The sequence below is a fragment of the Peromyscus maniculatus genome, chromosome 7 (genome assembly GCF_049852395.1).
Source record: "Peromyscus maniculatus bairdii isolate BWxNUB_F1_BW_parent chromosome 7, HU_Pman_BW_mat_3.1, whole genome shotgun sequence".
Lineage (NCBI taxonomy): Eukaryota > Metazoa > Chordata > Mammalia > Rodentia > Cricetidae > Peromyscus > Peromyscus maniculatus.
Genome location: NC_134858.1, coordinates 30,416,389 through 30,437,329, shown reverse-complemented (window position 1 = coordinate 30,437,329; position 20,941 = coordinate 30,416,389). Strand labels below are relative to the sequence as shown.

General features: G+C 45.6%; 1 protein-coding gene across 4 annotated transcripts in view; it reads right to left on the bottom strand.

Annotated features, from left to right (window-relative positions):
* Ets1 (ETS proto-oncogene 1, transcription factor) overlaps nt 1-20,941 on the bottom strand; it is a 125,704-nt gene that overhangs the window by 58,291 nt on the left and 46,472 nt on the right. The window contains exon 1 of one of the 4 annotated variants that reach the window (XM_006979777.4): nt 6,170-6,628. The exons of 2 other annotated variants lie outside the window; for them this stretch is intronic. In XM_006979777.4, coding sequence (XP_006979839.1) covers nt 6,170-6,251 — 82 coding nt within the window. In that variant the 5' untranslated portion in view covers nt 6,252-6,628. Of the gene's footprint in view, nt 1-6,169; nt 6,629-20,941 lie in introns of those variants that run through there. One more of the 4 variants, XM_076575952.1, reaches the window with a different exon arrangement.

Sequence of the window (20,941 nt, the reverse complement as noted above, 5' to 3'; positions counted from 1 at the left end):
TCTTCTGATGGGAAGGTCCTACTTTGAGTTTTATCACCTTTTGGGAGTATTACTGAGACATACACCTTCAAAAGTGTCATTTGGGTGGTTAGTTATATGATCCTCCTGTCTATACTGCTCCAGGATCTCAAATCCAACTACCTAAAGATCCCCAGTGCTAACTAGATCTAATAACACTGTGACTCTGGGCGCCAGTTTACCCCTCCCTGGAACAGAACAGAAAGCTCCAAAAAGAGGCAGTGTTGAATAGTATACGGAGAAAAACAAAACAAAACAAATAAACAAAAGCCCACCACATCTGGGGTATCGGGTGATAGGCTTGAACACAAACAGGAGCAGCTGGGAAGGACCTGGCAAGAAGATGGTCAAGATGGTCAGAAAATACTTCAGACTTGTACTGCAGAGTGTTAACTGTATCATGGGTCTCTGCATGCCCTTGACGTCGGGCCTACTACAATCCTATATACAGATCAGCTCCCTTCTGCATAAGGACCACAGACTAGTTGGGTACAAGAAAAGGTAACTCAGACAGACACAGGCTTCAGAAATGTAGTCAGGTGGAAACAGCTTATTGGTGCAATTCAGGAAACATTTACTGGAGCTTTGTAAACAGGTACCCTCAGTCCATCTAAAGAGAGAAGTAGCTACAGAAGACCGTGAGTAAAAACGACAGATTTGGAAACTGTTCTGGCCTTTCTAATTCTGAATTAAGCATAGTATAACAGCTATAAGCAAAAGGCAGATCTAAAATTCTGCAAATGCTACTTGGGATTCTATCTCAGCAGAGACTACATCATTATCAAACTAATAAATAGAGCAAGAATCTGTCTACTCACATACAAGCTCCTCTTTATGACGCTGCATGGCCTAAGGATGCTAAGTATTTGGAGAAACACTCCCCGTAACGCAATGGTAAAGGAATCAATACCTTGACCAGGGATGAAAAACTAGTCTGTCTCTCAATGAGCTCCGTGCTGATGGGGCTGACCTACCTTCCCCTATAGCCACTCTGAACAGTATGCCCTAACACAGAAACTAGTCAAAAATAAATAACTTTTAAGGGGAAAGATAGAAGTTACTTGTTGTGTAGAGAAGGAAGAAAATTATGCCCAGCCTCCTTACAAAGTATAAAATTCAACTTCCACTGCCTTCAGTCGGCCAGTCAACATCTCTCATCATCCAGACTGGAAACAATGGAATTCATGGCAGCATCAGTGATGAAGGAGATAAAATGGCAGAAGCCAGAGGGTCAGGGGCTTGATGGTCCCATCAGAGACCAAGGTTAGACTGCCTGAAAAATCACTGAAACACAGAATCCTGGTTCTCCTTCACCTTCTGAGGTCAGAGTGACTGGAACCTGCAAGCTTCTTCCAAAGGATACACATCTGGATGGCCATGCCTGGGGACACCCTTTTGCCAAGCTGTCCAGGGCACTCAGGTGGCATTTCAACTCAGAGGAGTCTTTCAGGGATGGCAAGGAACCCCTGTATTCCCCGAAACTCCAAAGCATCAGACAGCCCTGCCTTCTATGGTTTAATTTCCAGAGTTGATGAAAGTAACACAATGTTTTTTGCTTCAGGCACAAAAAGCCTGCCGCATCTCACCAGTGTCTTAAGTTTCTAAAGTGTGGCCTAGAAAAGGTATGTGCTTCTATGAATATCACTCTCAACATCTGAAAAATCATGGAATAAATAATATTTCCCCTGGAGTGAGTGTGAATCAAATGCTTCGGTGTGTGAATGCTGTAGACAGACAAAGCACACTCGATACACATTTCACAAACTCCCTACAACAGTTAGCTAACAAGAATCTACCATCAGCATAAGCTCCTGGAATGCCATCACAGCTACAGCTTTCACCCCGTCTATAATTATGCTCTCACGTGCGCCAATGGGAATTAGCCACCATATTCTGAAACAGGGAGATCCTTTCCTGGAAAATCCTGGCAGCCACTAACCAGCTCTTGCTTTTGCAGAAACTGTGGTGGGGGCCCTGAGCAAGCTGGGTTTGAGGAAGTTGACCACGGCTGCTTTGTCTCTTAGAGAGAGAAGATGTCCCTACAGGGTGGTCTGGCTTCTTTAAGAGGAGGGAAAATGCTACATGGACAAAAAAAAAAAAAATACAGCAACACAAACCAAGCAAAAATGCCAGGAATGTAAGCTCTGCCAACCAAGTAAATAAATAAAATGTGAGATGCTTTGTAATAACTGGACGAGACGCATTTCTCAACCCAGCAAGATGCAAGAAACTTTTACTTTTCCTCCAACTCTGCAATGTCCTTGGACTTGGTAGATTTCCTGCTCTGAGGTATCACTGACAGGCTCCATGACCCAAAGGGATATACCACCCTTTAGACCTTGCACAGTGACAGCCGGGCCTCCCAGACACTGAAAGTGAACTGCTCACCAACCTTGCTGTCTAGAACTCAGTGAGATTTCAAGCCAAGAGATCTTTTTCTCTACTCTACTTTCTTCCCCAAGTGGTAGATTTGGGGCACATATATAAACCAGCCCCTGGATTCCCTACCAAACCTGCCAAGGCCTTCTGAAAGTTCTACACAAATCCAGGTCTTTGTTGACTTGCTTTCCATTAACTGTTCAACAGACTCCATTACCGGTCCGGCACTCAGTTAAGATTTTCCACATATTCGGGGGTTTCATCTTCATCCAAGGATTATTACACCCATTTCACACATACAGGAGCTGGAGCACAGGGACATGAAGCAGTCTGCCCAAAGTCACACAGCTCCTAACTGGGGATTCACACCCAGACAAGCTGGCTCCATAGTCCCTGTCTTAAACCACTGGGCTATTTAGTCACTACCGGAGTGTGGTAAGAGGGGATCTAGAAACATGGTGAGCAAGGGATCCTAGCAGCCCAGCAGTGAGCAAGGGATCCTAGCAGCCCAGCAGTGAGCAAGGGATCCTAGCAGCCCAGCAGTGAGCAAGGGATCCTAGCAGCCCGGCAGCTCTCCCCTTTCTGCTCGCTTACAGGGACACAAAGACTGTCCAAACTAAGAAAGGACAACGCTTCCTCCTCTCTTGAAGGACAACAACAGTCCCCGGGAGATGACATCCTCTGTCAATGTGAAATGGAAGTAAGGGCTGAACCTTTTAAGTCTTATAAATGGGCAAATGGCCGGAATGAAAACTTGTTCCTCTATGGCCGCTGTTTTCACCTCACCATGGAGGTGGAGTGGAATGGGAGGGTGGTAAATAATGGAGTCGCATTTACTCCCACACCTGCCGGCAGAGCCTCATCCCCTGCTCCGAAAGGAACCGGGAACAAGTCAATGCTACCTTTGGTTTAAACCTACATGCGGCCTGAGAGAAGTGTACAGTGAAATAGTATGTCCCACTTTACACTTACAGGGGAAACTGAATGCCAGTGTTATTTGAAAGTATATATTAATTTGCCACTTGATGCAGTCCAAATCCTGTCAGCCCTCAATATAAAACCAAAGTGAATAAAGGTTCTCGGTCAAGTCCTGACCACAGACAGGCTGACAAATGTTCCAGTTCTTCTGGCTCCGATTTGGACCCTTAGACTCCCACTGTATCTCTTAGAATCTAGGAATCTGTGGAGGGGGCAGAAAGGAAGTTCTGGTTTAATCTCTGAGGTAACATCACACTCCACACCAGTTGTCTCCACACACAAGAAACTGAGCAATACAATGGGAAGAACAAACAAACAAACCCCATGGTAAACACTAAAGTCACAACACTGGATGCAAAGCCATGCAGCTTAGACACGGTGTCCTATAGAGTTTGATGGTCCAGGTGAAGCTGTACCTAACATCTTATCCTTCCATTGGTGAGAGCCAGCAGTCCTGACCAGGGTTTCTTCCATCTTTCCACCTGAAAATGTAAGTCTCCGTTGGTGTTTCTCTGCTGAGCTTCCAAAGGTAACTTGGAGTATTACTCACTGTACGAACACCAGCAAGTTAGAAAAAGGGAATCATCTCTCGTCAGCCACTGGCTCTGTGGAGAATTTTGCCTAAGTGTCTTAACTTTTCTGTGCCTCTAGTTCCCCATCTGAGGTATGGACATAATATTTACATAAATGTAAATACAACCCAGAAAAAAATTGCTAAAAAAAATTATTATAATGATCAACAAATCATTGTTCTTCATTTTCTCTAAGAAAGTACCAGGAAAAAAAAAAAAAAAAAAACCTCATCATAGTAAATGGCAGAAGACTCCTCAATTCGCAGAAATTTTGTTGCTTTGCTGCACTGAAGGTCATTTATAAAACCTGGTCGTTGGCTTGGAAGCTTTTGTGTGTGTGTGTGAATGAATTTCTCCATATTGCTCAAAGTGGTCTTAAATGCACTGTGTAGCCCAGGTTCACTTCCAACTTGCATTCCTGGAACATGGAACACCTTTTCCGGTCAAAAAAGCCAGTGTAAAGGTACTTCATCTAACGAATACTGACTGCAACCTCAGGCCTGCCCAGGTCCATTTTACTGGTGGGACAGCTCAATAAAGTTACTGGCCCACATTTTATTTTCATCAATAACTGAAGTAATAGCATCAAATGCTTTAAAATATCAAATATTTAATATTAAATTACAAAAAAAAAAAAACATGCTCCAGCTGTTTGCTATGATCTGAAACATGTGCTGCATGGGGCCCCTATTCACTGCCCGCAGGGAAGTCCCACTGTAGGTATGTGAGCTGACATAATACACATGATATTTCCCAGATGCCCACATCTGTCTCTCCCCCATAAACACACACGGCACATATAAACAAGCCATTCTTAAGGAAAGGACCTATTAGTTCAGTTTATATCTTCGCTGGGAACTATCCTTTCTCTTCTGCTATATATGGTTTCAATCAATTGTAACACTGGGAACTTCTGGCTCCCTTGAACACGCAGACACAGCCTTCACAGCATCGTTTCTACCTGTAGCTCTAAGTGCCTGAGGAGTCTCCACAGCTCTAGGAGAGGCCTCAGTGTGGCTCTGACTTGTCACTACACTGTGACAAGACACAAGCCCAGCTTTTGTGCAGCACACTGAATGTCAGAAGACTCTCTGGAGGGGATGGGACCCAAATGTCCTTATTAACATTTGGAAGCATATCAGAATGTCAAAACCTCATCCTGGCTGGTATTGAAAGTTTAAAGAAAGGGTTAACACATGCCGTTCATTACGGCAGAGACAAAGGTGGGGGGCAGCAACTCAACTTCCCGATAATTAAACCCAATAGAGGTGTGTGTTGTGACAGCCGACTAGTTCCCAAAATGCATCACCTTCTCCCTGTATCCTTCTCTATCCGTTGGCCTCCGGAGTCACTCTTCTCCGAGGCCAGCTGCAGGCTCCCTAGCCTAAAAGAAGGCACACTCCCTCTCAAACTGTGCTAGCTTCAGGAATCCTGAAGAGTTGACTCCATCTGTTGAGCGCCAAAATTTCCTTCTAAGACGAAATTTGGTGTCTTTGCTACCCTCTCTTCTTTAAATCCTTTAAGCCTGCTAAATGAAACCATGAACCAACGACACTAAGTCACATCTGGTGTTGGGATGCTTTCCTTCCCCTAGGACCTTCGGTACCAGAGAACAAAACACGGCAGAAGAGAGAGCCAGTCAAGTTAGTAACCTACATGAACAGGAGGGAATCGGACTTTCTCAGAGTTAAACAGATGAATTTCATTTCTCCTCCCACGACCTCCTCAACCTAGAAAAGAGGAGACTCTAAGGGACGTGTGACTGGGGAGCTCAGGATGCAAGAGTGCTGGAAATGTGCTCCAGGGCCAGGCAGTTAGCCAGATACCCTTTCAGCACTCCGCAGGGCCCTCCCATCAAGCTCCAATTCTGGGGAGACACAGAGTTAGGGGGTGACAGGAGAGGCACTGTCAGGCCCCCTTGCTAATGTGAAGGAACACTACCAGAAGGTTCTCACTTACGTGGGAAAATTGAAACACCGGAATTAGGGCGCTGGAAATTCTATAAGCTTTTTCCCATTAGTCACAAAAAAAAGCAGCTGTGAAAATAAACACACACACACACACACACACACACACACACACACACACACACACACACGGGTCTCAGGCCACCAACAGTCCTCCTGGTCTCTGCATCCTTGGCTCCTGAGGGAGCAGCGTAACCCAGAGTGGAAGTGGAGGGGACCCAGAGCTGGGGTGGGGGCCTCGCTGTCGCCACTCACCCGGGGAGGGGAAAAGCTCCAGATCCACTTTTTCTGTCTTGATGATGGTGAGAGTCGGCTTGAGATCGACGGCCGCCTTCATGGTGCCGGGAGTTGTGGGGGCCCGGCGGGATGAGAGCAAGTTTGTTGTAACTGTTGTTTTGCTTTTTAATGGGGATTCTGAACCCGGGGGAAGGGGACAGGGCGAAGCCGACTTGCTTCCCTAAAAATCTCAAATTCCCGCGGACTGCCCTGCGGGAAGGTGCGCACCCAGCCGGTCCGCGCGAAGTTGGCACTTGGCGGAGCAGAGAGCGCGCTCGGGTCCCAGCCTCGCCCGCGCCTCGCCCGCTTGCTCCTCGGTCCCGGGCGCTTGCACGGCTGGCCGGCGCTGGCGCTGTGCAGCTCGCCTCCGCTTTAGGGCGTTCCTCACCCGAGCCCAGGCCCAGGGTCCCAGCGTCTGCACTGCCCACTCCGCGGGCCGGCGGGGGCGGGCCGGCGGGGGCGGGGCCTATCGCCCGCAGCCAATCACCGCCCGTCTCCCAAAAGCGAAAGGAAGGGCGGGCGCGCCAGGGCCCCCGCAGCGCAGCCCCAGCTCCTCCGCACGCAGGGCGAGGGCCTCGGGCCACCGCTGGTGAGGGAGGCTGGCGCGGGTCGCTGGCGTGCAGGAGCTGCTGCCCGGGTCTCGGGAAAGTCCGTCTGATTCTGCACGCATTCTTCAGGGCTTGGTCACCGCTGCGGCCCGCTCCGGTAGCAGCATAGTTTCCCAAGTGCGTGTAACATCATTCATTCACAAAGCTTGAATGACACACAGGACGTGAGGCTTGCTTGGGTGCGCACCGAGGGGCGCGTGCGGGGGATTCCACAGCGGGTGTTCTGGGAGGGCTCCAGTCGCGACATGACTCAGAATCCCACCCTTGGAATGGCTAAGTGACAAGGGCAGCGTTGGCGAAAAGAAACCTTAAACAGTTTCACTAACTCAGAACCAAACCTATCAGAGACCCACCCCAAAACTCAAGCCCCCAAACTCCTGGATTATCCAGAGAGTCCAGAACCCATAACTGAGGTCCTAATCATTCTATTTCTCTAACTGTGTCACCACCGCCCGACGCTTTGTCTTTCAAACTCTGCTCTAATTAGAAAACTCCAACATCCCTTTCTACATCACGACATCCACCAGCACTTTGGTGTGAATCTCTAGGGTTCATCACTAGCCCACCGCATCTCACAGTGCACATCTTGGTTATATTTGGGAACTCCCAACACTCTAGATAAAAAGACGAGCCAGGATAATCCATAACTTGCCACTGATCATTGACTATCATACATCAAGATTGGTGGCACTCGTTACCAAATTATCCAGGACATGGTAGTGCGTGTTTAGCTGGAGCAAGGCATTGACATCTACCATTGATTAAAAAAAACATAAATCTTCCTGAGCAACCTCAGGGAAAGCTATTCTTAGTACTGTTTCCTGATTTCTAAGCATGTGATGATCTCCCACCCCTTGCCTGCAACTGTGACCTCTGGAAACTTCACACCTGCTAACTTTCATCTAAGCATGTTTTTTGTTTTGTTTTGTTGTTGTTTGTTTGTTTGTTTGTTTGTTTTGCCCCCTTGGGGCTTCAGCAGTATACAAGGTTCCCAAAGCAAATCAGGGGGAAAAAATAGCAATAGAGTGTCAATCTCTGGGTCCTGGTCCAACCTCCAGGCTCCACCCTTCTTTGGTCACCAGAGAAAAATATGTGTATGTGATAATCCTCATGTTTTTTTTTTTTTTTTTAAGAACAAAGACTGTTGCAGTCCAGCTGTGTTTCTGCAAGGTATGAGAAAACAATACTGGCCTCCAGATGACAAGAACAGACCCCTTCGGATCCTGGGAAAAGCTGAGGGAGCCAGCTGATGAATGAATTGTACATTCACACGCCCAAATAAGCAGCAAGGCAAAGAATCTTGAACTGATCCTCCCTTACTATGACATCTGCAGAACTGAACAAATGAACAGTTCCTCTGGGGGATTTCATTTTGTTGCTTCCATCTTAATGAAAATGCCGGAGAGTTTTACTCTGTTTGCAAAAGCAGCTTTCTCGGAATCACTCCTTCCTCTCCCCCTCCCCTAGGTCCCGTCCTTCACTAAACTAGTGTCTAGTTACACTACTGCTTACACACATGCGTGTCAGACACTTAAGCCCACCGAGTTGCAGCTGTAAACAGTTTCTCCCCTGGCGGCAGTGAGGGGATGTGTTCCTTGTAACCCTTCCACAGAGCCCATCAGTTTGTTGATCTTCCTGTTCCTAACCCTGGCCCCAAGTGCAGAGGCACAAGTGTCCACATCAGAAAGTGGGTTGGGGATGATACTGAGGGCAAATGTTGGCAACATCAGAGGTCTTGTGAAGAGCCCTGAATGGGGTTGAAACTTCCCGGAGGGTGAAAAGCACTGAGAGGGAGCCAGTTAAGATTATTTTTACATCTTTGGGACAGTAGTAATCCAACCAGGACAGTAACTCACTTAATTAATGTTTGACAAATGGAATTTGTATTCTCTGTATAACACAGGTAGATTTTCCAAAACATTCTTTGGGAGTTTAAAAAACATGACTGCAGTTTACTTAGCAAAAAAACATATGCTTTGCCCCAAGCCTTGGGCATTACAGACATTCAGTAAATACTTGTTGAGTGAAGGACTATCAGCTTTCTGGTCACTCTGGGCTTCTGCTTTACCACCGCTTGTGAAAATGACCTAGAAGGTAACAGTAACTCTGCCCTGGGAGCTGCCCTTTGTTCCCTATGGTAAAACAGAACTCTACCCCTGACTTTGCCCTTTGTTCCCTATGGTAAAATAGAACTCTACCCCTGACTTTGCCCACTTCGGTTCACAAGTGTTTCAGTTTACCTCCCAGCCAAATACGAGTTCTGCTTTCTTATACCTAAACACACTGTGTTCAAGACTGATGGTTTTTAAAGCACTTGGGGGACAGGAAAGTAATGTCTTTTTTAAGTGGGCTTCCTACTGGGGAGAAAACAGATTTGTATCTTTAAAAATCCTTAGACCCAAGCTAATTACATCTGATCAAGGATTGGGACTCTGGAGAACAGGGATATCAAGTCCAAAAAGGCATGAATGGCATCAGGACCGAAGTCACCTTTATACAGGAATCTCCTCACCACAGGAGCATATAACAAAAAATAATAATTTCCCCTTGCTCTTCCCTCAATCCTGCTCCAAACTCAGTAAGTATATAAAAATGCATTTAATTTCAAAGAATTCTGGAAACTATAACCTTCTTCTGCAGAAGTCTTCTAGAATTCTCTGCGTTCTGAACCTTTAAAAATAGGCCTCACTGAAGGGAGCACAAAAAACGTTCAGACCACTAACGACTGATCCCAAGCGAGTTCATGACTCACAGATGCTGACTTACTGGTATAAATGGAAGATTTTTTTTTTTTAAACAAGCTCTCAGGCTCTCAGTTAGCAACCTGTCTAAGCTGCACTTGTGGTCTCCTCTCAGTCTGAGAAAAGCCAACAGGCCCTGTCATACCCTGAAAAACACGTCAGAAACTTCGCTCTGTACCAGTCAGTTTCTATTTAGTGCAAAGCACAGGGGTAAGGGAAAAAAAAGAAAAAGAAAGGCCCAGGGCTTCAATATCTACTATTAAGCAGCAATAAAATGGAGAATTGAAGATAGGGAGGAAATTAAAATAACTGTTAATTAAGCTGTAATTCCAAAGGGCCTTAGGGTCAGTTTAGGAACTAAGCCAGGGACTCAGAAGGTGGTGTGGCTGACTGCAGGCTGGCTCTGTGACCTTACCAAAGCCGCTTAACCTTTTGTAGTGTCACAACCTCATCTCTGCTTCAGGGAATAAAACCACCCCTGGATCTTCCTAGCATGTAATACAGACTCATTAGCTATTGTTCGAGGAGTACAATAAACAATGGACCATAAGAGAGCTGCAGTTGCTCAGGGGAAAGGGGGAGGCCGGGTGGGGAAGACTTGAGGGCCTATTCAGCCCAGAAAACTCTGTAATAAACAGAGATAGTGAGCAGTATGGATTCAGAAGTGAGATTCAGATTTTTAACTCAACCAACTTAATCTGTTAAATTATCACAGGTAAATCACTTAATCCTGAAACTCAGGTTCTGGATGTTTGAAGCAGGGAAAATAATAGCACCCACATTTTAAGATTGTCTGTATGATTAAATGAGGCCACTTGTGCAAAGCTTTAGCCGAATATCTAGAGTAGGAAAGTGTTCAATTAACTTAAAAGAATTATCATTGTCTTCAGGGTCCGGAGTAAGGGAGAATATATGAGAAATCGCTTTAAATCTTTCTCTTTGGACACCTCTGTGGAGTAGATTAGTCAACTGAACTGTTGCCAGAGAGAGTTCAGACAACTCTCATGTTGAATTTTAAAATCTAATCCCCTGCCACTGTTCTTGAACAGAGAACTACCTGGCCTTGCTTGAGAATTTCCAGCACTGAGTGAGGAAGAAAAACTGTGTATTTGGATTTGTTCTGCAAGTGAGTGGAAAGGTACTCTTCTAGATCATGCTGGATGCAAAACCTTAGACCTGCATCACCAAGTGGTCCAAGACGGAATGCTGTTAGTGACTTCCAAGTACAGCGCTCCTCGTCAGCAGGGGAGGAAAATTAGCTTACCCTTACCACACAAAGCCCAATCCCATGTGCATCAGGACAGGTAGGTGACCAGGCACTGTTTCCAGAAAGCCAGGAAGATGCTGTGCTGTATTGGGCACGTACACTGCCGAGTAAGCACCCTCATTCCCTGTGGGAGACAGCTTGGCATGGGCTATGAGGAGAAAGGGGGTCTGGCTTGGCTCTATTGCTGTCTGCAGTCTCTTAGGCTATAATTATGAGCCATTCAACTGCATCTGCAGCCCCAACAATGTGGGATGGATTGGCCTAATCCACAGACCAAGCGACATGTTAAAATCCATCAGTTTAGACATCACGTATTCTTCTCACAGCAAATCAGACTTGGCACAGACAGAAAAAGGAGAGGAGCTGCCAATCAAAACCACTGAGCCTGGGGGCCTTCTTCACACCCAGGGTCACTGTGTTTCTCCTTAATCTCACTGAATGTCTTTCTCAGGACTGCTGTTGTTTTCTGGACCAGGAGAATGTAGACTGTGACTGCCCTATAAACCCGCAGGGATCTTGTAATTTGGATCTCAATTTAAGTTGTTCTAAATTGGACTAGTGAAGAGATGGAGGGACGAGGGCATTGGCACAGATGACAGGAGAACCGCATTCTTGAATAACATGGCGGAAGCCCCTAGCAACAGGTTTTTACCCCATGGCAACAGGATTCCATCCTACCCCTGGGGCTCCAGGTGCTTTCATTCTGGCAGAAAGTGCAACCTTCCCCTGATCTTACCCAGGTTTTCTTTTAGGTTATAAAGACAATGCCCAATGTCAAGACCAACTTTTCTGTAGGCATGGCTCGAATTTGACATTCAAATAATTCCACTGTGAAATCTTTCCCTCTCCCCCAGCTCACTTTCAGTTTTTAAACTCCAAGTCAGTGCACCGGAAGGACTTACATGTACCTTTCTGGAGATGAAGGAGCAGAGATGAAGTGATGGATTTATTTATCCGTTCTGTTTTTAGAGTTGGGAGTCAAACAAAGGAAGCAGATAGTGCTAGAAGAAACAGCCCTGCCGGGAGGAGATAGTGAAGAAGTAGAAGGGGTCTCCTCTGGAAACAATGGAGGGTAAAAGGGAAGTCAGAGTCACAGTGCTTTTCTGTCCTCCCTTTTCTGCGTCTTGAGCCCCCAAGAATCTATGATGAAATTAGGACCTGATAACAAATCCAGGACGTTCAGGAAGCCAACTTAAGCATCTCACATGACCAACAGCCATGGAACTAGGAGAGGGGACCCTGAGAGAGAGCCTTATGCCCAAAAAGCCACAAGGACTCAGAGTAGCATTCAGGTGGCAGGATCGTAGGAGGTCACGGATGATGTCAGGGCTGGTCATGCTCATATGTATGGGATATTTCTCAGGGTTTCTTTTCTCTCAAGGATATTTGCCATAAGAAAGGATTTCCTTCTTAGAAGCTCTGTCTCCTCCCTAGGAACCATCCTTTTTGCCTTCAGCAGCCTCAGTGCCTGCTTGGTATGTGTTGAAATACACATGTCTGTCTCCTCTGTGTTTATTATACCCTATGTCATGGAGCTGAATACAGTTGGAGCTCAATAAATAACCATATTTCATTAATAAACAGGCAACTTCTTAATGTCTCAAATATTAATCCTTACAGAAAAAAAGAGTAAAACTCATTTGCTAGTTTTGTTTTGCCTGAAAATGAGACAAAGTTGCCCAACGTTTACATTAAAGAACTAAACAACTCTTTTCCAGCCAAAAAAAAATCCTTCCGACATTTCATTCTAATTTATACTACTTGCTCTGCTTATCCTTGCATCCAGCCAGCCACTTAAAATGTTGGCAAGATCAGTATATTCATTTGCTTTTTCGTCCATGTAGTCACACATGCAGTTGTTTGTGGAGAAGAGCCTTTGGCTCACCACATGGCAAGCCAAGTATTTTATTGTTGGTCTGAACATTTTACACCACACGCTGTCCATTCCTCAGACTCTGCTTAGAAGCCCTTTCTCAAACTGAATCTTCCATTTCACTGACCACCATAGAGGCCAGCGATACAGCAGCTGCTATCCATGTTGTTTGTGAGAAAAGAAAAATGCATGCAATGAACTTAAGTTGGTCTGCCTTTAGGAAAACAGAGTGATACACAGCTCACAGGGAGCACCACATTCTCAAAGGAATCCGTTTACTATACAGTACCCCTGCGATGAGGAATGAATGGGAGGGTGGGAGCACAAAGGGGAGGATGATGGTGGGGAGGGTTGAGCAGGACCGGAAGGGGAAAGACAGGGAAGTCACTGAGCACTGAGCTGCAGGTGCCTGTCAAGCACACAGAGACATGTAAAAGTGGCCAACGTCTCTTGCGGTGATAGAATCATACTTGCTGCACCTTTTGTATCTATGAGCGGGATAATCAAGATGTAATAACAGAAAATCTAGCCATGAAAATGGAGAAATCCATGGACTGTGACTGGGATGGTGAACAAACGCTCACTAGTTTTCAGCTTTTTCCAGGACTGAAAAACTCACGTGAGTCATACTGGGAACATGGTACTAAGCAGTAAACACATTTTGAGTACATTCCTACAGTCACCCACAGATATTTTGCTTACGTTAAGCATCCTTCCTTAAGACCCATTATGGTTTCATAATGAATTAATAGGAATTCCAGCTTTATCGGTCTCAACACTAATAACAGAGGAATGAGAGCACATAGCACTTGCTGAAATCTCATGCTGCTTCAAATCTAGGTGCTGTGTGTGTGTGTGTGTGTGTGTCCAGGAGCGCGCGTGTGTACATTCCTGGAAAGCGTGACTAGAATCTAAGTTCCATGAACACACAGGAACATAATCTGGAAAAACAATTTTAGGGTGTCCAGTATAACAACCTAAGTACTCATATTTGCCATCCCTCCCTGCCAGTATCACCAAATATGGCCCCCCTGTAAGATGAAAGTCAGCCTCAGGAAGGAATCTGTCTGCTTCTCTGGGATTGCAGTTCACACTCGATGCTACATTCTGAAGGCTCAAAGAGAGATGTGAAGTCCGGTTTAATCTGCAAGGAACCAGCTGTGCCTCCTCCCCACCATGCCCCAGCCTCGCCATGGAATGAGGTGGAGAGCATTGGCAATGACGCACGACTCCGTTCGCTCGCCTCGCGGGATCAGCTCCCACGCACTAAAACTCCTTCCTCTTTGGAGACAGCGACAATGAGAGAAGGAAGCCCACACGGATGACATGCAAGGATGCCTTGGACCCCTTCGAGCCTGTGAACCACATGTGTTCAAGAACTTCTGGCTTGAAATAATAACTCAGGAGAAGAGAGGTGGCGAACAATGAAGAAACCATCTAGAAGGCCCTCCTTAATGGAACTGCTTTTCGAAAAGCCTGTGATCTGAAACACGTGTTCGCCCAGATCGGGAAACCAGCCCGAAAGACTCCTTCACAAAGGGGCCTTGGGTGGGAAGCACCCCGAGGGACCCATTGGAAGGGGGAGGAGCACAGCTGGGTGGGGAGCTGGCAGCTGACTGGGAGGAAAGAACAAAAGGCAGGCAGCTCTCATGTGGCAGGTTCCCAGGAGAGATCCCTTTCCAGGAATTAAAAATTCTAAATAATGTTGAGAATTTTTTGAAAAATATCAAAAAGAATGTAGACTTTTCTTTTTTTTTCCTCAGGGAATCCCACAGCTCTGAGATCAGATGGGGGGTAACAGCGCCTCCACGTCCAGGAAAGACCCAGTGCTCACCGAGATGCCTCTATTTTAGACGTAATAATGCTTTCTTCCTTGGAGAACTTTCTTTGAACTGAGTTGTAGAGGTAAAGAGGCTAGTCCAAAAGGTGCCCTGGCGTCCAAACACTAAGAAGACTTGCAGTGTTTGCCAAGCACAACTCTCAGGCTTTGTCCTCCCTGTGTGGGACATACCATTAAACTCCAAAAACACCTAGGAAGCAGTGAAGCGGGGTGGTCAGTGACGAGCCTGAGCAGTGTAAAGTCTAGAGCTGGGGTATGAGCTCCGCCACTCACCACCCACTTGTCTTTTGGCCTCAGAAAGCCTCAATTCCGTCATCTGTCAATGGAGACGAGAAAAGTACCCCATTCAGAGTTGAGTATGATACAAAATGTGTGGAGTGCGTTATTTATATTGTGTGTGACGGAGAATGAGTATTCAATGACTCTTAGCTGCTCTTACCACCTTTAGAAATCAGAACTGATCCTAGAGTGGCAGTATAAACCTGCTGACATTTGAAAGATGGAGGATGAAGGGCAGGGAGGTTCGAAGTCACCTTTGGTGTAAGGGTTAATGTTAATTGTTAACAAGACAGAATCTAGAATTACCAGGGAGATGGGCCTCTGAGCACACCTTTGGGAAACCCTCTAGATTTCATTCATAGGGATGGGAGAATTCATCCACTGTGGATGGGAGGTGGTGCCATTCCCTGGAGGGTTCCTGGACTGCATGGGAGCTGAGCTGCAACAAGCATTCTTCACCCCTGCACCCTGAGCAGCAGATGCCATGTGAGCAGCTGACTTCATTTCCCATTGCCTTCCCTTGCCCAGCATGACAAACTATGCCTTGAACTATGGGAAAGAAAAAAAAAGCAAACCTTTGCACCCTTCACTTGCCTTTATCACACAAACAGGAAAAGAAACTAAGACACTCGGCTACATGGCACGTTTGAGGACTGCTTGGGCTACATGAGACCCTGTCCCACCCCACCCAACCCACCCCACTCGGCTCTACCCACACCAGAGTTGTGACTTTTGATGTAGTGAGCACAAACTTTTCAAGAATGTTAATCCAAACCACTGAACATTGTTTTCTTCACAAGCAGATTAGACACTGGCGTCCCTCTTGGTGTGAGCCATTAACATCAGACACAGGGATAAAGATAATGCTAAGCAAGTAAATCACACAAATCCTCAATACCACTCCCTCACAGATGAAAGGGGATCGATTCCCATTATGGAGATATGAGACACTGCCGAGGAAATTCCAGTCACATGCTCATGGCAGGACTACCAATCAAGAGCGAAAATGAGTTCATACCCTCTGAGCTTCCTCCAAAACTGGGTCCTCTTCCCTCCGGTAGAAGGTTTGATGCTATGATTTTGTACAACTTGAAGGACACTGTATTTCCTTAAAGCAGCTGGACCCACCTTTTATTCAATTTCCCATTTGTGCGGGAATTCAACAAAACCCATCTCTAATTCATGTCGGTGACAGAATTATGGGTGGATATAGCCACCCTAAAAGCTGGACTTGCCATCTGGGTGTGAGATGACATTTTACTTGCTGGAGATGGCCACCTGTGCGGACTAGTCACCCCAAAGAACCCTAGGAAATGCGACGATACTCTACTCTTTGGGCTGCCATTCTGAACCATCACTGCTCCAAGAACTCCCTCTAGCAACACAGATATTCTATTGAGGGGGCTTCAGCTACACAATTTGCATTTGGGCACTACCCCTGCCTGGCGCCTTGCCAACAAGGCTGGCGGTATGGGACTGGCATCATCACCTAACTTGCCTACTCCATCTTGGCAAGACCAATGCCTTATTGTTGGGAAAGCAGAGTTAATTGGTATTTCTGGGGGTGTTTGGTTAACTCATCCCACCTTAGCTCCAAGTTGGTAAACGTGTAGCTTTGCCCTCTCCAAAAGCCACAGTAAATAAACGATGGGGAAATACTCCAAAAGGCACATGGCGGGGTCCTCTGGTTTGCCTTTTCTTTCCTCTCTTTTTCTTTCCAATGACTTTGGGGAGGTTTGGGCACTGATCCTGCACACACAATACACTTCTTGTTCTTCTTTTCTCTGCAGAGCAGCCTTGAATAGCTCTGTCTAAAATTATAAGTAGGGGCAGCCCCGGGCTGCAAGAGATCAGAGCTCTCATGCTGGGCTTCAACAAAGACCCTGCTCTTTCCCAACAATTAGCCCCGCAAAAAAGGACATCTATCTCCCTCTATTAAACCCACCACGTGCCTTCAAGTCAGCCCATTGTAAAGCTAATTAAATAACACGCCTCTCTCCCCATGCAGGTCTCCTGATTAGCTTCTCTCAGCCAGAAACTTCTGCAAAGAGCCTAGAGATAGACAATCCAATCTTCTGCTTCTCAGAAGCCCCAACCCCCACATGACCAAGTAGCCATAGCCCTAGAAAAGCCACACTTATCAATACCAAAGAATTCATTCATTTCGCTCACAGCTCACACTCCAGCATTCCCAGCTTGACAGCATAGACCAAAACCGACATTCTCTTGAAAACGACCTATTTAGGAAGGCAAGAGTTTCTAGTACATTGTGGTTTCGGGGGGAGCATCTACCCACATCTCAGCCACCTGGGTGAAGCATTGGGGAAAGGCTTTGACAGGGCCAAAGGGAGATGCACTCAAGGAGCCCTTAGCGGCTGTCCCTTTGTGCTGGGAGGCCTCGAACCTATGTACAAGGCAAGCACAGCCTTCCAGGAAAGGCCTTACACACACAGGAAAGCTGGGATACAAACGAATGTTCCCACCAACTCTTCTTAAACATCGTGTAGAAATAATGGAGCACTCTGAAACTGCCTACAGCCAGGCAGGTAAGATCCAAGCCATCTCACCCTGTCTTCCGCTCCATCCCATGTCTCCCTCTTTCCCTTTTCCCGTGCTCTCTAGCTAGCAACCCTGGACTTTTTGGAATCTAGGATTATACACTTTTATGCACTTTTTTGTTTCCTTTTCTGGGATCTCGGGACAGGCAGCCTTCAAATGTGTCCATGCAGGCTTCTGATGGAGCAATTGTAGTACTAAAGATGATGGTACTAAAGATAATCTGAGCCCCCGCCCCTCCCAACAGAAGGAATCATGTTCAACTCAAATTTTAATTTCCAGCCTAAAACACAATGACTTGGACATAGCAAATGCCTAATAAAGACTGGGAAAATATAACTGAATAAAGAAATAACTGAGGAATGAATGAAACTATTTTATGTTGAATATGGTCTGAGGTGGCCATTTCACTTTACTACTGATTCAGCATCACTACAGTTAGTCCTTATGCTGGGAAAAGAGAACTGGTATTTTACAGCATGGGTCTCCCGACTTTGTTAAGTTTCAAACCCAGGACAAATGGCTGAGGTGCCTATTTACATATCAAAGCAGACCTGGCCTCCAGGTTCTCCCAGCATCCCTCAGTCCCTGCCTGTTACAGGGTATGGCTGACATTCCTGCCCTTTACCCTGAACTCTCCAGCTCAGGGGCTGGGCTGCCCTTCCCCCAGATGCTCTTCCCTGTACAGTCCAGACATTTTGGTTACTCACCTCTTTGCCTTTTGGCCTCCTGGCTGCTGCACCTGGTTCCCCCATCTCCCCTCTCTGTTCCTCTCCCCCTCTCTCCACTTGGCCAGGCTCAGTCTGGTCATGTCCACTCTGGATTCTCCCAGATATTCCTGCCTCTGACTATGCCCTCCCACATATCTACAGTAAAATCTGTTCTCCACCATATCTAGGGGTGATCATGTCCTTTCCTTTCCTTTTTATTTCTTTTTTTATTCATATTTGAAATTGTCAGCACTCATTCTGACTCTGTGTGTGTGTGTGTGTGTGTGTGTGTGTGTGGTGTGTGTGTGTGTGTGTGTCTCTATCTGTCTGTCTGTCTCTGTATCTCCCTTCCCTCATATTCAATTTCTCAAATAAAAACAGGAAGGAGACCAGGCTAGCCATTTCCAGTCCTACTGAATGGCTCTATCACTGGATTTTCCCTGCCAGCTCCTGTGCTTAAAGCTTCTTTCTTGCTTTTGTGGACTCAAGAAAAAAAAAAAAACAAAAAAAAAAAAAAACCCTTCCTTCCAACAGTTTTTAGAAAAGCCACACCAGGTGTAATCACAACACATGGGAGGCTGAGGTAAGGAGGGCTGCCCAGAGGTTAATGACAGAATCAGAGAGATGTCTCCGTAGCTGAGGACACTTGCTGACAAGCCCCATGACCTGAGTGTGATTCCAAGATCCCACACAGGGAAAGGACAGAACCAACTTCTCCAAGTTGTCCTCTGGCCTCCACCCACTCACTGTGGCACATGTGTACCCACACACACACATACTAAATAATGAGAGAGAGAGAGAGAGAGAGAGAGGGAGAGAGAGAGAGAGAGAGAGAGAGATAACTGCATGAACTATGGAGACATCTCAAAACAGAAGAAAAAGAAGGAGAAGAAGAGCAAGGAGGAGAGGAGAAGGGAAGGAGGGGAGGAGAAGGAGGGGAGGAGGAGGAGGGGAGGAGGAGGAGGAGGGGAGGAGGAGGACTACTCATTCATCCCCCTAGGTGTCCCACACAAGTGAGCAGATGACTACTTTATAAGCAACCCCATATACTATATAAGTCTCCCAAGAAATAGTAATGGGGTTCAAACTCAATAGAAGAAAAAGTAGCCAAACAGTGGTGGCACAAGCCTTTAATCCCAGCATTTAGGAGGCAGAGGTACTGGGATCTCCATGAGTTCGAGGCCAGCCTGGTCTAAAAAGTGAGTTCCAGGACAGCCAGCACTGTTACATAGAGAAACCCTGTCTAAAAAAAAAAAAAAAAAATAGAAGAGAAAGTAAAAATCTTTGTAAGGTAGATTTTCGAATTGTCAAATCCCTCAAATTCAAAAGCAGCCAAAATAATTGAAGGAGTCTCACCTCTAACACATGAGCTTTGTAGCAGAAGCCACTGCCCAAGGGTCATTGTATGGCTTTGGCTCTATGCATGATGCCATGTATAGTCATTTTCTTTGCTTGCTACCTATAATCAGAATCAGAACCTGAAGATGCATGCTTTCTAATATTTATGGATGTGTTCATATAGAAAACCATGAACACGCAGATAATAAATTATAATAGTAAAAATAGTTTGTAACCTCTGACCCAAGACTAAGGGAGGAGGCACCGCCATTTTCTTGGCAGTCCTTTGTTCCGGCAAGCTGCCTGTGTGCTAAAGCAGAAGGCCCACTTTGTGATGAACATAATGGACTGAACGCTTCAGAGCAGACTCTGGCTGGCAATGAGCTCTTTTATTACCATCCTCTACCACACCGGAGCACCTTCCATTCTCAGAGAGTGCCATGAGGAAAGCTAATCCAAGACCTCTTAGACATGCTGAAGCTATGACAAGAAATACAGACAACGAGGTCTGCATTTTCCTATAGATTTGTCTCCTCAAGATAGGCTTGGCGTGAATATAAAACAGCCACTGAGGATTGAGCCTGGAAAAGTCACACCTGCTAATTTATCAAGGCTGTATCAAAGAACCTGCACTACACAAGTGAACTGCTGTTAAAAAAAAAAAAAAAAAAAAAAAAAAACAACAGAGATCATGCTTAAATGAGCATTGTTGTGAGTATAAATATGAGTGCCATTGTATTAATCAAAACAAAATAACATGTGCATGTAACCAATGAGTTTTAATTAAACCTAGGTTTAATTAAATTAATTAATTTAATTTAATTTAAATTAATTAGGTTCAGAAGAAATACATAGTGGAAGTGTACACTGTCAGAGTTATTGGATACAAGAATTAAGTACCTCATATAAACATAAGTATCACATAAGGTGTTAGAGACTAGCATTTGCTATGTGAGCTAGAAATACCTGTTTTCTGAAAATAGCTGAAGTTTTGAGCAATGTTAAAAGGCATATCAGAAAAATCAAGACACACAAGACGCCTCTCATTAGGAGGAAGAAATGCTCAGAATTTGCTAGATAGAACAATGGGCTGACAGTTCTTGTCAGTACATTCTGGTTAGCAGGTTATTTAAGCAATGCTTCAGATTAAGCTGGCCATATAATTCCACAAACAGGATCCCTAACTAGGAAATACTCATTTCACGTTATGTTCAGAGTTTGGATCGTGCTAAAGACTTTATGGATCAAACCTCAATACTAAATATGAATAGGCATCTTGCCTTTCCTTTGATTGAAGTCACAGTGATGGTGCCTGGTTTAACATGGAAGCTCAGAGAGCATTTCCATCCACATCACTGCACAACATTTCTGAGATACCCAAGAGGAGAAGCATCCCAGGTGCTCCATATGTAGCATCTATCAGGGTGAGACACTCTTTCCTATCTTTTGTATAACTCTGATCCAAGACAGCTGTGCAAAATACTGAAGACACATATTAGCGCAACTGTTTCAACTGCCCCTATGTCTCATCTACCACTC